This window comes from Oncorhynchus kisutch, unplaced genomic scaffold (assembly GCF_002021735.2).
Source record: "Oncorhynchus kisutch isolate 150728-3 unplaced genomic scaffold, Okis_V2 scaffold1493, whole genome shotgun sequence".
Lineage (NCBI taxonomy): Eukaryota > Metazoa > Chordata > Actinopteri > Salmoniformes > Salmonidae > Oncorhynchus > Oncorhynchus kisutch.
Window position 1 is genome coordinate 1 of NW_022263438.1, and position 14,540 is coordinate 14,540.

Here is a 14,540-nt window from a genome sequence, read left to right on the forward strand (position 1 = left end):
GCGCGGTAGTTAAGGGGAATGCCAGCGCTCTGATTTACATAGGTAGAAATGCCACTGATAGATCTGTGTAAGTCTAGTTTCTTGGTCTCCTCGCGTCCCCTTCCAGCCGCGGACCCCCAGCGAGGCGCGGCGGTTCTACACGGGCCGGCCGGTGCACCTGGACAAGATCCTGATGAGCAAAGTGAAGGTGCCGCACACGTTCGCCGTGCACTCCTACACGCGCCCCACCGTGTGCCAGTACTGCAAGAGGCTGCTCCGGGGCCTCTTCCGACAAGGGCTACAATGCAAAGGTTAGTGTGGGGTGAAAGTTCAATGTGGGGACCCCCTTTGGGTATTTATCAAGAGGGGGATAAACGTATTTGGAATGCATATTGGGAGGAAGATGAACTGTCTTAACAATGCCGCTGATTGTTCGCGTTGTGTCGTAGACTGCAAGTTCAACTGCCACAAGCGCTGTGCGTACAAAGTTCCCAACGACTGCCTGGGGGAGACCATAGGAGGTAAAGCTGACAAAACACGTCTTTGTTGTGTCACGTTGTGCCATGATTTGTCACGTTGTGTCATGTTGTGTCATGTTTCATCGGGTTGTGTCACATTGTGTCATGTTGTACCATGATTTGTCATGTTGTGTCATGTTGTACCATGATGTGTCATGTTGTGTCACATTGTACCATGATGTGTCATGTTGTGTCACATTGTGTCATGTTGTACCATGATGTGTCATGTTGTACCATGATTTGTCATGTTGTGTCATGTTGTCATGTTTCATCGGGTTGTGTCACATTGTGTCATGTTGTACCATGATTTGTCATGTTGTGTCATGTTGTGTCATGTTTCATCGGGTTGTGTCACATTGTGTCATGTTGTACCATGATTTGTCATGTTGTGTCATGTTGTTTCACATTGTGTCATGTTGTACCATGATTTGTCATGTTGTGTCATGTTGTGTCACATTGTGTCATGTTGTACCATGATTTGTCATGTTGTGTCACGTTGTGTCATGTTTCATCGGGTTGTGTCATGTTGTGTCATGTTGTACCATGATTTGTCATGTTGTGTCACGTTGTGTCATGTTGTGTCATGTTTCATCGGGTTGTGTCACGTTGTGTCATGTTGTACCATGATTTGTCATGTTGTGTCATGTTGTGTCACGTTGTGTCACGTTGTGTCATGTTTCATCGGGTTGTGTTACGTTGTGTCATGTTGTGTCACATTGTGTCATGTTGTACCATGATTTGTCATGTTGTGTCACGTTGTGTCATGTTTCATCGGGTTGTGTCATGTTGTGTCATGTTGTACCATGATTTGTCATGTTGTGTCACGTTGTGTCATGTTGTGTCATGTTTCATCGGGTTGTGTCACGTTGTGTCATGTTGTACCATGATTTGTCATGTTGTGTCATGTTGTGTCACGTTGTGTCACGTTGTGTCATGTTTCATCGGGTTGTGTTACATTGTGTCATGTTGTGTCACATTGTGTCATGTTGTACCATGATTTGTCATGTTGTGTCACGTTGTGTCATGTTTCATCGGGTTGTGTCATGTTGTGTCATGTTGTACCATGATTTGTCATGTTGTGTCACGTTGTGTCACGTTGTGTCATGTTTCATCGGGTTGTGTTACGTTGTGTCATGTTGTACCATGATTTGGCATGTTGTGTCATGTTGTGTCACGTTGTGTCATGTTGTGTCATGTTTCATCGGGTTGTGTCACGTTGTGTCATGTTGTACCATGATTTGTCATGTTGTGTCACGTTGTGTCATGTTGTGTCATGTTTCATCGGGTTGTGTCACGTTGTGTCATGTTGTACCATGATTTGTCATGTTGTGTCATGTTGTGTCATGTTGTGTCACGTTGTGTCATGTTCATCGGGTTGTGTTACGTTGTGTCATGTTGTACCATGATTTGTCATGTTGTGTCATGTTGTGTCACGTTGTGTCATGTTGTGTCATGTTTCATCGGGTTGTGTCTCGTTGTGTCATGTTGTACCATGATTTGTCATGTTGTGTCACGTTGTGTCATGTTGTGTCATGTTTCATCGGGTTGTGTCACGTTGTGTCATGTTGTACCATGATTTGTCATGTTGTGTCACGTTGTGTCATGTTGTGTCATGTTTCATCGGGTTGTGTCACGTTGTGTCATGTTGTACCATGATTTGTCATGTTGTGTCATGTTGTGTCACGTTGTGTCACGTTGTGTCATGTTTCATCGGGTTGTGTTACGTTGTGTCATGTTGTACCATGATTTGTCATGTTGTGTCATGTTGTGTCACGTTGTGTCATGTTGTGTCATGTTTCATCGGGTTGTGTCACGTTGTGTCATGTTGTACCATGATTTGTCATGTTGTGTCACGTTGTGTCACGTTGTGTCATGTTGTGTCATGTTTCATCGGGTTGTGTCACGTTGTGTCATGTTGTACCATGATTTGTCATGTTGTGTCATGTTGTGTCACGTTGTGTCATGTTTCATCGGGTTGTGTCACGTTGTGTCATGTTGTACCATGATTTGTCATGTTGTATCACGTTGTGTCATGTTGTACCATGATTTGTCCAGCCGCACTTGAGAGGACGTAGTCTACAGCAGGGAGGGTTAACTTTGATGGGGGGTGGGGGGGTGGGGGCCACACAAAAAATTAAACTCATCATGCGGGGCAGTGGCTTGTGGGTCTGCGTACCCACATCCATATCTCCAATATTATATACAGTATTAGTACTTATATGGAGCACTAATATTATATACAGTATTAGTACTTATATGGAGCACTAATATTATATAGTACTTACTTTGCGCATTTGATTTATTTATCAGACAACGCAAGTGGTAAGTACAGCCTACGTATGTACTGGTATAGTGGGGCGTTGTAATGGAAGGTGGTGTTACCCTGTTTTGTCTGTCTATTCTCTAGATCAATTTGTAGTCATGTGTGGCTGGCTCTGTCCTCCTCTCTCCTCCAGACATGTTGAGTCCCAGTGTGGACCACGAGGTGCCTATGGACTACAGCAGTGAGTATGCCGACTCAGACAAGTCTTCTCTGATGGACGATTCAGACGAGGCCTGCAGCATCCCTGGCTCTTTCTCCCCCGAGAGCAGCCAGGATGGGGTCGGCGGGGACCAGAGGTACGCGCGTACGCTCACGCACACTAACGCCCACACGTATCACACCCACCGACCACCTAACCCTGTCCCGCTTGTTCCTCAGCGCTAACATCCCGTTGATGAGGGTGGTTCAGTCCATGAGGCAGACCACCCGTCGCTCCAGCACATCCATCAAAGAGGGCTGGGTGGTGCACTACAGCAACAAGGACACACTGGTAATGCTACTGACTGACTGACTGACCGACTGACAATGTGAGACATTTTCTCTACCACACCAGATTCTATTCTCTCTCTCTCTCTCTCTCTCTCTCTTTTGCATACAATACATTTTCTCTACCACACCAGATTCTATTCTCTCTCTCTCTCTCTCTCTCTCTCTCTCTCTTTTGCATACAATACATTTTCTCTACCACACCAGATTCTATTCTCTCTCTCTCTCTCTCTCTCTCTCTTTTGCATACAATACATTTTCTCTACCACACCAAATTCTATTCTCTCTCTCTCTCTCTCTCTCTCTCTTTGCATACAATACATTTTCTCTACCACACCAGATTCTATTCTCTCTCTCTCTCTCTCTCTCTCTTTTGCATACAATACATTTTCTCTACCACACCAGATTCTATTCTCTCTCTCTCTCTCTCTCTCTTTTGCATACAATACATTTTCTCTACCACACCAGATTCTATTCTCTCTCTCTCTCTCTCTCTCTCTCTTTTGCATACAATACATTTTCTCTACCACACCAGATTCTATTCTCTCTCTCTCTCTCTCTCTCTTTTGCATACAATACATTTTCTCTACCACACCAGATTCTATTCTCTCTCTCTCTCTCTCTTTTGCATACAATACATTTTCTCTACCACACCAGATTCTATTCTCTCTCTCTCTCTCTCTCTCTCTTTTGCATACAATACATTTTCTCTACCACACCAGATTCTATTCTCTCTCTCTCTCTCTCTCTCTCTTTTGCATACAATACATTTTCTCTACCACACCAGATTCTATTCTCTCTCTCTCTCTCTCTCTCTTTTGCATACAATACATTTTCTCTACCACACCAGATTCTATTCTCTCTCTCTCTCTCTCTCTCTTTTGCATAAAATACATTTTCTCTACCACACCAGATTCTATTCTCTCTCTCTCTCTCTCTCTCTTTTGCATAAAATACATTTTCTCTACCACACCAAATGTTACTTTTTTTCTACTTCTTTTCTAAAACGTTCCTTTATTTTTTACTGTACTCTATTTTAAGGGTACCTAATTAACATGAATATATATTTTCTTACACATCCTGTTTTGTGTGCTTCTTCTTTTACCAGGTACTGCAGGAATGTCTACCAATGGCTATCCGATTAAACTCAACGATTTACGCTGGAATTGTGCGGCGACTAGTGTGGGCGGACTGGAGCTCCACATAAACTTCACATAAAAGGATGTTTTTTTATAAAAAAAATGACTGATTTCAGCACCCAAGGAATAGCCGGCAATTTACACACCACATAGTTCTGTGTAAATGGGGGGCTATTCTTTGGGTGCTAAAATCAATCGTTTACATTTTAAAAATATATATATATATTAAAAAAATTGTGATGTCAGAGCTCCAGTCCGCCTAGTCGCCGCTCAACGCCATCATAAAACGTTGAAGTTGAGTTTAGTCAGCTAGCCAATCACATGCCCATCCTGTTGTGACAAATTACACTGGTCATTCAAAAAAAAGACTTAAAAAGTACAAATAGTGCTCACTTTAGATTAGGGACTACAGAAAGACTAAACAATGATTAGTAAATGGTTTCTACATGTAATAATACATGTTGTAGTAATGATTAATACATGGTGAACACATACAAAGACCGTAGAAAGGGTTTATTAGGTTCCCTTACAATAGTGTTTCCACTCCTTCTTTTCTAGAACTTTCACAGAAACTTTCTCCTCCACCTTTGTTCTCCGCGACATTGACACACTGTTTATCATTCTCCCCTACCCCTCCAGTCCTCCGCCTCTTCTTCACAATGTTTTCGGTCGGAGTTTCTCTTACCTCTGCAACTTTGACCTCCCCTTTTAATGCTCTCGTTAATGCTCTCGTTAATGCTCTCGTTAATGCTCTCGTTAATGCTCTCCCTTTTTTCATCTGTGTGAAAGTGTGTTTGTGTGTCTCCGGCTGAGTGGGATAGATAGTGTATATCGGCTCCACGCCGCACGAAAACACCCGGGAGACGTGTGTTGAATTCACATCCGCAGCCCTTTTTTTTAATCTCTTCCTCTTCTCTCTCTCCTTCCTCTTACAAAGTGTTGCTGTTTACCTGACACTTTCTGCCTTCTCAAAGCCAACCTGTCCTGGCTTTACTGACACTGTCACTGTCTCTTTTCTCCTTCTCTCTTCCTACCGTTCCCTTTCGTTCCCTCTCCTCCACCCATCAGCTGGCCCGCCTCATCCTTCTCCTTGTCCACTCTTCCTGGACCACAGCTTAACATCTGACCCCCTCAGTGAATCTTGGTTGACCCCCTTTACCCCTCTGTCCCCTCCTACTCCTCCGGCACCCCCCACAGAGAAAGCGGCACTACTGGCGTCTGGACTGCAAGTGCATCATCTTGTTCCAGAACAACACCACCAACAAGTACTATAAGGTATTGTATTCTCCAGCTCTGCCCAACTAGGTTAGCAAGCCAATAAACATCACAGGTACTATGTGAGTCTGGTCTCAGTCAATCGATCAGTCAACTTTATTTTATAGAGCCTTTTTGTTTTTTACATCGGTAGTGGTCACAAAGTGCTTATACAGATACCCAGCCTAAAACCCCGAAGAGAAAGCGATACAGATGTGTAGACGCTCTCACATACATTGACCTGGTGAAAGTCTACACACCCCTTGCGGAGTTTTCACATTTTTCTGCCTTAAAATGTCATCTAAAAGGGATTGAAAGAAAAAAAACAATCCTAATGATCTACACAACCTATTCCACATTTTCAAAGTAAAAAAAAGAAAACATTTTTTAAAAATGTCTCGATTGCGCTTGTCTTCACATGATTGATTGCGTACATCCCCTGGGCTCACGTCCTCCTCCCCCCCCCCCGTCCTGTAGGAGATCCCTCTGTCTGAGATTCTGGAGGTGCGCCCCGCAGGTGACTTCACCCTGGTCCCGCCGGGCACCAGCCCCCACTGCTTCGAGCTTGTCATGGGCACCATGCGCTACTTTGTAGGGGAGGACCCCAACGTCCACGTCCCTGCCCTGCCCCCCACCACCCCCCAGGCCTTCCCCCCCACACCCCCCTCCCCCAGCAACGTGGTGCCCAATAGCGGCGTGGGGCGGGAAGTGGCCAAGGCGTGGGAGGGCGCCATTCGCCAGGCCCTCATGCCAGTCATCTTCCAGGATGCACCACCGGTAGAGGGACACACTCCTCACAGTAAGATATAATATCACCTTACAATAATAATATGTTCATTTTGAGAAACTTTCATTCCCAAGTGTCTTAGTTCTAATGTTAGCCATCTGAAGAACAGAATCACGAGGTCTGGATCTGATCTCCGTCATGTTCTTAGTCTGGATTTAGTGTGTATGTGTGTGTGTGTGTGTGTGTGGGGAGAGGACTGGTGTTGTGGGAGTTTAACAGTGAAAGGCTTCTGAGTGGTATGCAGTCCATAGCTCGAGGAACTCAGAAGCTTGTTTTCAGAGCTCTTTGCACGCGCACACACACACACACACGCTCAATCTCTCTGTCGTGATCCCACATAAGCTCAGGTGGAAGTCCTGTATATGTTAGTGTGGATGGTTAGCATTTTTGACTTTGATCCGCAGGACAGGCTTCAGTCAGCATCTCAGTGTCCAACAGTGTGATCCAGGAGAACGTGGTGAGTCGTCTCTTGCCACGCGGTCGTAAGACATGATCGTACATTATACCCGTTCACAATCATTACCCAGGACTTTGTAGTGATGATAATGGTGATGATGCTTAAAAAAACTTTTTTTTATCCTCCAGGACATTGGTATGGTGTACCAGATATTTGCAGATGAAATCCTCGGCTCTGGCCAGTTTGGAGTGGTGTATGGGGGTGAGTGTCCCTAATCGTCTACACTCTCTGTTTTGAGTCGTTGAATCTCAGTTAATCAGACTCCTGTAATTTCCTCTCTTCCTCTCTTCCCCCCCCCCCCCCCCCCCGCCACCAGGGAAGCACAGGAAGACAGGGCGCGACGTGGCGGTGAAGGTGATTGACAAGCTGCGCTTCCCCACCAAGCAGGAGAGCCAGCTGAGGAACGAGGTGGCCATACTGCAGGTGACCACCAGGGGGAGACGCAGAAACACATTTTCAACGGGTCTCCCACTACAAGTCTAGTTCATCAGCTAATTGTTGGCTGGCTGGTGACTTACTGCTGCCACACAAGCGTTGCATCCCAAATGGCACCGTATTCTTACCCCGATAAAAAGTAGTGCAATATGTAGGGAATGGGGTGCCATTTGGCATGCAAACCTCGAATACACTACACGCTATCAGCAACAAAAGAGTGATCAAATTAAGGTCCAACGTCTGTACAGGCCACGAGGGTTCATTTTTACATCGTGGGGTTGTCATGCCAACTGCATTCAATTACATTGGCAGGTTTTGCAGCATCGTTATCATCTCTATGGGGTGTAGTTAGATAAAGGTCAGTAAACACTGTCTTCACACTATACTCTAACTAACTGATACTCATTCTAAATCTCTCTCACTCTTCCGTCCCCTCCGCTCTACCTCTCTGTTTCTTTCTCTCCCGCCCTATGTGTCACTCCTCCCTTTTCTTCTTCCCGTTCTCTCTCTCTTCTTCTCTCTCTCTTCTTCTCTCGGCACTTTTTCCCCACGCTTTCCCTCTCGCGCTCAAACCCCTCCCCCTCTCCCTCTTCCTCATCCCCCTCCCTCTCTCCATCTCCCAGAGTCTACGTCACCTGGGCATTGTGAACCTGGAGTGTATGTTTGAGACTCCAGAGAAGGTGTTTGTGGTGATGGAGAAGCTACATGGAGACATGTTGGAGATGATCCTGTCCAGTGAGAAAGGACGGCTCCCAGAGAGGCTCACCAAGTTCCTCATCACACAGGTGTGTGTGTGTGTGTGTGTGTGTGTGTGTGTGTGTGTGTGTGTGTGTGTGTGTGTGTGTGTGTGTGTGTGTGTGTGTGTGTGTGTGTGTGTGTGTGTGCTCTTGCTCTCGTATGGGGGAAAAATACATTTAAAATTGTATTTTTCATAATCCTTTTAGGATACATGTGAAATATTTACAATTGGGCAATTAATGTATTTGTCCATTTTGAAATGTTCCACGAAATGAGTGCCTTTTGATAAGTTAAGATGCCCTATTCAGAAATCCATTTCCGGGCTGCAAAAATTCTAATAGTTTGCCTGAATTCAGTTTATGTGACAAAACAAGTAGTATAGTGTAGAGAATCATTGTACCATCTAAACTGCTGTGAAATATATTTCTATAACCAAAACTATAGTATTTTCAGCTGTTTGAAGCTGATGTACTAAACAGGAAGTAAAAGATGCCAAAAACAAAACTTAAGAACGGGAAGCATAGAAATGGTACACATAGAACAGATCTACTGCTTCTTTGACTTGCTTGCCATGAGAATGACAGATCTCACATTTCTATGTGAATTTGTTTTATTCTGGTCACAAGATAATTGATGCTTGGCTGCCCTTTGGAGAAGAAAAAAAATCGTATAAAAATAAAATACGATTGTTTTGGTCCATCATAATCTCATTATGTACGCAATGCTCTTTCCATGAGATAGCCTGACCAGGTGAAAGCTATGATCACTTGTTAAATCCACTTCAATCAGTTTAGATGAAGGGGAGGAGACAGGTTAAAGAAGGATTTTTGAGCCTTGAGACAACTGAGACGGATTGTGTATGTGTGCCATTCAGAGGGTGAATGGGCAAGACAAAATATTTAAGTGCCTTTTGAACGGGGTATGGTAGTAGGTTCCAGGCGCACCGGATTGTGTGGAGAAATGCAACGCTGCTGGGTTTTTCACGCTCATATTTGTGATCATTGTTGAGTGGTCCCTGCAGCGTACTATCGCAAATATGTGATTTGGAACAGTAGCAACAGAACGTATGATGCAGAAAACATTTCTAAACAATGTTTTGTACTGAAGGAAAATTAAGTTATTCACAACTCTATTCCTCAATTTCATATTTCATTGTAAAAGATAAATGCGAACTTCATCGTAAAAGATAAATGCGAACGCCAAGCATCATACAGAACACATCCACAGCCAAACTCAATCCACGAACCAGTCTAAATAACAAAAATAAAACACAAGTTAGCGACCGAACAGCTAGACTTGTTTACAATGTACCACATCTCTGGCAGGCACAACGAGATACGTGTCAGCTAACAGAGGATAAATTGTTTACGACGGCAGCCATGTTTGTTTGTGTTTGACAAGTGAAAACTCCCTAAATCCCAGAATGCCATTCACTATAAAACACAAGTAGTCAAAGTCAAAGATGGCCGTGCCCATTGCCCGAATAAGATCAACTTAGTTTAGCCACTTTGGCAACTCAATATTAGGAAGGTGTCCCTAATGTTTGATATACTCCGTGTTCTCTAGCCAAAAGCAGATAGCGCTGTTGGCTAGAGTGCATGTGCCAATACCATAGAGGACACACTCGCTATATGAGGCAACATTTTTGTGAAAAAAACCTTCAGTAGAGTTGAAAATGTGATGGAAACCCATTTAACTTGTATTTTCTACCTTGTATTTTTTATTCAGTACTTGGGAATTTAACCACAATGTATTTTTATGTGCACTGCGTCATCACAGGACAACCTTTCATCTGCAACAAGTCAATTTGATGGAAACGCATCTCTGGTGGGAAAATGCCGATTTCAGAATATTCACAGTCAAATCTGTGCCAATTTGGATGGAAACCTAACTACTGATCAATACGTAACGAGTCATTTAAGAAGCCACATTAGTAACCAGTTTAGCCACCCTGTAGACTAGATGTCGCAGCCATGCATTTCTGGAATATGGTCAGGCATTACATGCATTTTTAGCAAAGATTCAAATTTGAAATGCATTTGAAATATATAAAAAAAGATTTGATACTATTTTGGATACAGTTTAAAAAAAAACAATTTAAGCCGCAATGTTCATATTCGCTTGAGGGTTTGCTGGTCACCGTTTCGTGTTCACTCACTATGTAACACACACGTTCTAGGTGCATGTTTTTTTTCCCGGGGGTGTATTCTCACTCTCTGTGTGTGTGTTTCTAGTTTCTTGTTACGACCCAGAGAGTCAAAGCCAAATCCGGGTTTGTTTGTGTGTGTAGATTCTGGCAGCTCTGAGGAACCTGCACTTTAAGAACATCGTCCACTGTGATCTGAAGCCTGAGAATGTCCTGCTGGCCTCTGCCGAGCCCTTCCCCCAGGTACAGAACCCTGTCATCACACTATCACACACAGACTCTACACATCCAAGCTAATGTAGACAGCCCTTTACTCCGTGTAATGCACCTTAATGCATAGTATACAAATTCACCCTGACTTTATTCTACTCCAAAGTAGCGATTCATGCAGTATTTCTTCTTCTTATTGACTCCCTCTCACTCTTGTCTGTCTCTCTCTCTCCCCCCCCAGGTGAAGCTGTGTGACTTTGGCTTTGCTCGTATCATTGGTGAGAAGTCGTTCAGGCGTTCGGTGGTGGGCACCCCGGCCTACCTGGCCCCAGAGGTGCTCCTCAACCAGGGCTATAACCGCTCCCTGGACATGTGGTCTGTAGGAGTCATCATGTACGTCAGCCTCAGTGGCACCTTCCCCTTCAACGAGGACGAGGACATCAACGACCAGATCCACAACGCTGCCTTCATGTACCCACCCAACCCCTGGAAACAGATCTCACCTGATGGTAAGACACACACACTTGCACCGTTAAATGGCCAATGCAAGTGTCTTGTGCATGGGTAAGTATACCCAAATATACAGATTATTTTGGCATACACATACTGTTCTCACCTGTGTGCCTGTGTTTTTCTTCAGCCACTGACCTGATCAACAACCTGCTCCAGGTGAAGATGAGGAAACGCTACAGCGTGGACAAGAGCCTTAGTCACTCCTATCTACAGGTACGCTCGTCAACAGAATCATGGCGGCTATACAGAAGTCCATTACCTACAGTGGAGACACAAGGCCCCCTAACTTACTTATTTCTCATGTTTCTCTCCATCCTCAAACCTCTTGTCTCATCCACTTCCCTCCTTCTATGCTCTTATCTTCTTCCCCTTCATGTCTATCCTCCCTCCCTCCCTTCCTCCTCTCCAGGACTACCAGACGTGGTTGGATCTGAGGGAGCTGGAGACCAAGCTGGGTGAGCGCTACATCACCCATGAGAGCGACGACTGCCGCTGGCAGATGTTTGCCCGCGAGCACACGCTCCCCTACCCGGCCCACCTGGTTCCCCCTCTGCCTGCGCCTGGCTCCGACGATGAGGCCGGGGAGGACGCAGACATGCAGGGGCTCACCGAGAGGGTCAGCATACTCTGAGAACCTGGAGAACCAGCAGAACCAGGACCCACGAGGGCCCAAGGGACTCAAGACTGACCCAGGGAAGAGGAGGGGAGTGTGGGGAGCGAGTGGAGAGACAGAGGGGCTGGCTGGATGGATGGTTGGAGGTCTGGAGAGTGGGGAGGGTGAGGCTGGGAGGTTTAGCTGTAGAACAGCGCCTTCTATAGACATGATCCCGCCCCTGTCCGTCTACTAATGGTGTCCCACTCCTGCCCAAGCCTGTCCAATCTCCAGACCCCATCCTTGACCACTCTCTCTTCAACCCTAGAACTCTTTGAGTTTAACAGACTGCTCTTCTGTATCCCACAAGGACATACTGTATCCAGTGGTCAGGGGATGTGTAGAATATCGTTGCTGCAGTGTGCTCATTCAGTCTAAACTGCAGTATGGCAAAGGTCAGTTTGGATGTGAGAGAGAGAGAGATGGGGAGGGAGAGAGACAGACAAAAAAAACATTAAGGACTCGATCGATCCACTAATGCGTAACTTATACCCACCCATAAACAAATCCTTATGAACCGTTCCTTTTTATTTTCATTGAATGTGATGAGTGGAATCGCCCTGCATGTGCTGTCAGACCTGTTTGCTGCAGACCAGTCATTTAGTGCCTGTGAATGGTAGATAAAAGGCTTATAACTGTAGGCAGCAGATCAGTGCTTGTGGGGTGTCATGGTCTCAGAGGAAATCTGTAGTTCAAATGACAGCAAAGAAAACAACGCCAGAAATGGATGTAGTAATACAGTGGCTTACGAAAGTATTCACACCCCTTGACATTTTTCCTATTTTGTTGCCTTACAACCTGGAATTAAAATGATTTTTTTTTTTGGGGGGGGGGGGGGGGGGGGTTGTATATAATTTCATTTACACAACATGCCTACCACTTTGAAGATGCAAAATATTTTTTATTGTGGAACAAGAAATAATACAAAAAAACAGGACTTGAGCGTGCATAACTTTTCACCCCACTAAAGTCAATACTTTATAGTGCCACCTTTTGCAGCAATTACAGCTGCAAGTCTCTTGGAGTATGTCTCTATAAGCTTGGCACATGTAGCCGCTGGGATTTTTGCCCATTCTTCAAGGCAAAACTGCTCCAGCTCCTTCAAGTTGGATGGGTTCCGCTGGTGTACAGCAATCTTTAAGTTATACCACAGATTCTCAATTGGATTGAGGTCTGGGCTTTGACGAGGCCATTCCAAGACATTTAAATGTTCCCCTTAAACCACTTGAGTGTTGCTTTAGCAGTATGCTTAGGGTCATTGTCCTGCTGGAAGGTCAACCTCCGTCCCAGTCTCATATCTCTGGAAGACTGAAACCGGTTTCCCTCAAGAATTTCCCTGTATTTAGCTCCATCCATCATTCCTTCAATTCTGACTAGTTTCCCAGTCCCTGCCGTTGAAAAACATCCACGCAGCATGATGCTGCCACCACCATGCTTCACTGTGGGGATGGTATTCTCGGGGTGATGAGGTGTTGGGTTTGTGCCAGACATAGCGCTTTCCTTGATGGTCAAAAAGCAAAATCTGACCAGAGTATCTTCTCCCATACGCCTTTTGGCAAACACCAAATGCGTTTGCTTATTTTTTTCTTTAAGCAATGGCTTTTTTTCTGGCCACTCTTCCATAAAGCCCAGCTCTGTGGAGTGTACGGCTTAAAGTGGTCCAATGGACCGATACTCCAATCCCCGCTGTGGAGCTTAGCAGCTCCTTCAGAGTTATCTTTGGTCTCTTTGTTGCCTCTGATTAATGCCCTCCTTGCCTGGTCTGTGAGTTTTGGTGGATGTCCCTCTCTTGGCAGGTTTGTTGTGGTGCCATATTCTTTCCATTTTTTAATAATGGGTTTAATGGTGCTCTGTGGGATGCTCAAAGTTTCTGATCTTTTTTTATAACCCAACCCTGATCTGTACGTCTCCACAACTTTGTCCCTGACCTGTTTGGAGAGCTCCTTGGTCTTCATGGTGCCGCTTGCTTGGTGGTGCCCCTTGCTTAGTGGTGTTGCAGACTCTGGGGCCTTTCAGAACAGGTACTGAGATCATGTAACAGATCATGTGACACTTAGATTGCACACAGGTGGCCTTTATTTAACTAATTATGTGACTTCTGAAGGAAATTGGTTGCACCAGATCTTATTTAGGGGCTCCGTTGCAAAGGGGGTGAATACCTATGCACACACAGCTTTTCTGTTTTTGTTTTTTCACTTCACCAATTTGGACTATTTTGTGTATGTCCATTACATGAAATCCAAATAAAAATCTACTTTAATTACAGGTTGTAATGCAACAAAATAGGAAAAATGCACGGAACTGTCCTGGTTGGTGCAACGCCATTATTGATGATGACTTATTAGGGAAGACTAGAGACTGCTCGTCATCGGAAGTACTAAATCACAAGCCATGGTGGTTCGAGTGGGTCCTAGACCTGTAGACATACACTGCTATGATGGAGGCAATGTGGACGTTTTCTGAATTGTTTGTCATGGACACCAATAAACACCAATGGGGGGGGGGGGATGCTATTGCTCTTTTAGATACAGTAGAAAGGCAACAAACGGCCCATCTTTGGAGTCAATGTTAAAGTGTGGGAGGAGGGCTATGATATTGATGACTGACTATGAACCTAGCGTGTCAACAAGTTGCATGTCCATGTGAAGTAGATTTGTCTAGGAGAAAAGCATAGTTATGAAGGACTATTAATGTACACGTATAACCATGTCTTTATGTAGTGTGACCGACGTATGCCTTGCGAATGTAAACCTATCGAAGATCCCGGCATTTATATGTAACATCAGTACAAACCTTGACATACCATTTTTCATCTGTGTCATTTTATTCAGCGCGTTGCCTCTTGAACAATGAGACGGAAGATTAGGGGGGGCATATGGAAGACTTGGGAGAATTACAGGGGT

At 44.8% G+C, this 14,540-nt stretch overlaps 1 protein-coding gene across 1 annotated transcript; it reads left to right on the forward strand.

The window, feature by feature from the left end:
- Positions 1-61: 61 nt before the first annotated feature.
- Positions 62-14,440, forward strand: LOC109905433 (serine/threonine-protein kinase D2; the record flags this gene model as incomplete). The annotated part of the gene is made up of 14 exons (XM_031818572.1): positions 62-290; positions 429-500; positions 2,954-3,116; positions 3,199-3,310; positions 5,643-5,720; positions 6,177-6,498; positions 6,891-6,943; positions 7,072-7,144; positions 7,260-7,366; positions 8,002-8,163; positions 10,407-10,505; positions 10,714-10,981; positions 11,113-11,198; positions 11,395-14,440. Coding segments are annotated over 14 exons (2,046 nt in total), but the record flags the coding sequence as incomplete, so codon positions are not given.
- Between the last annotated feature and the right edge of the window lie 100 nt (positions 14,441-14,540).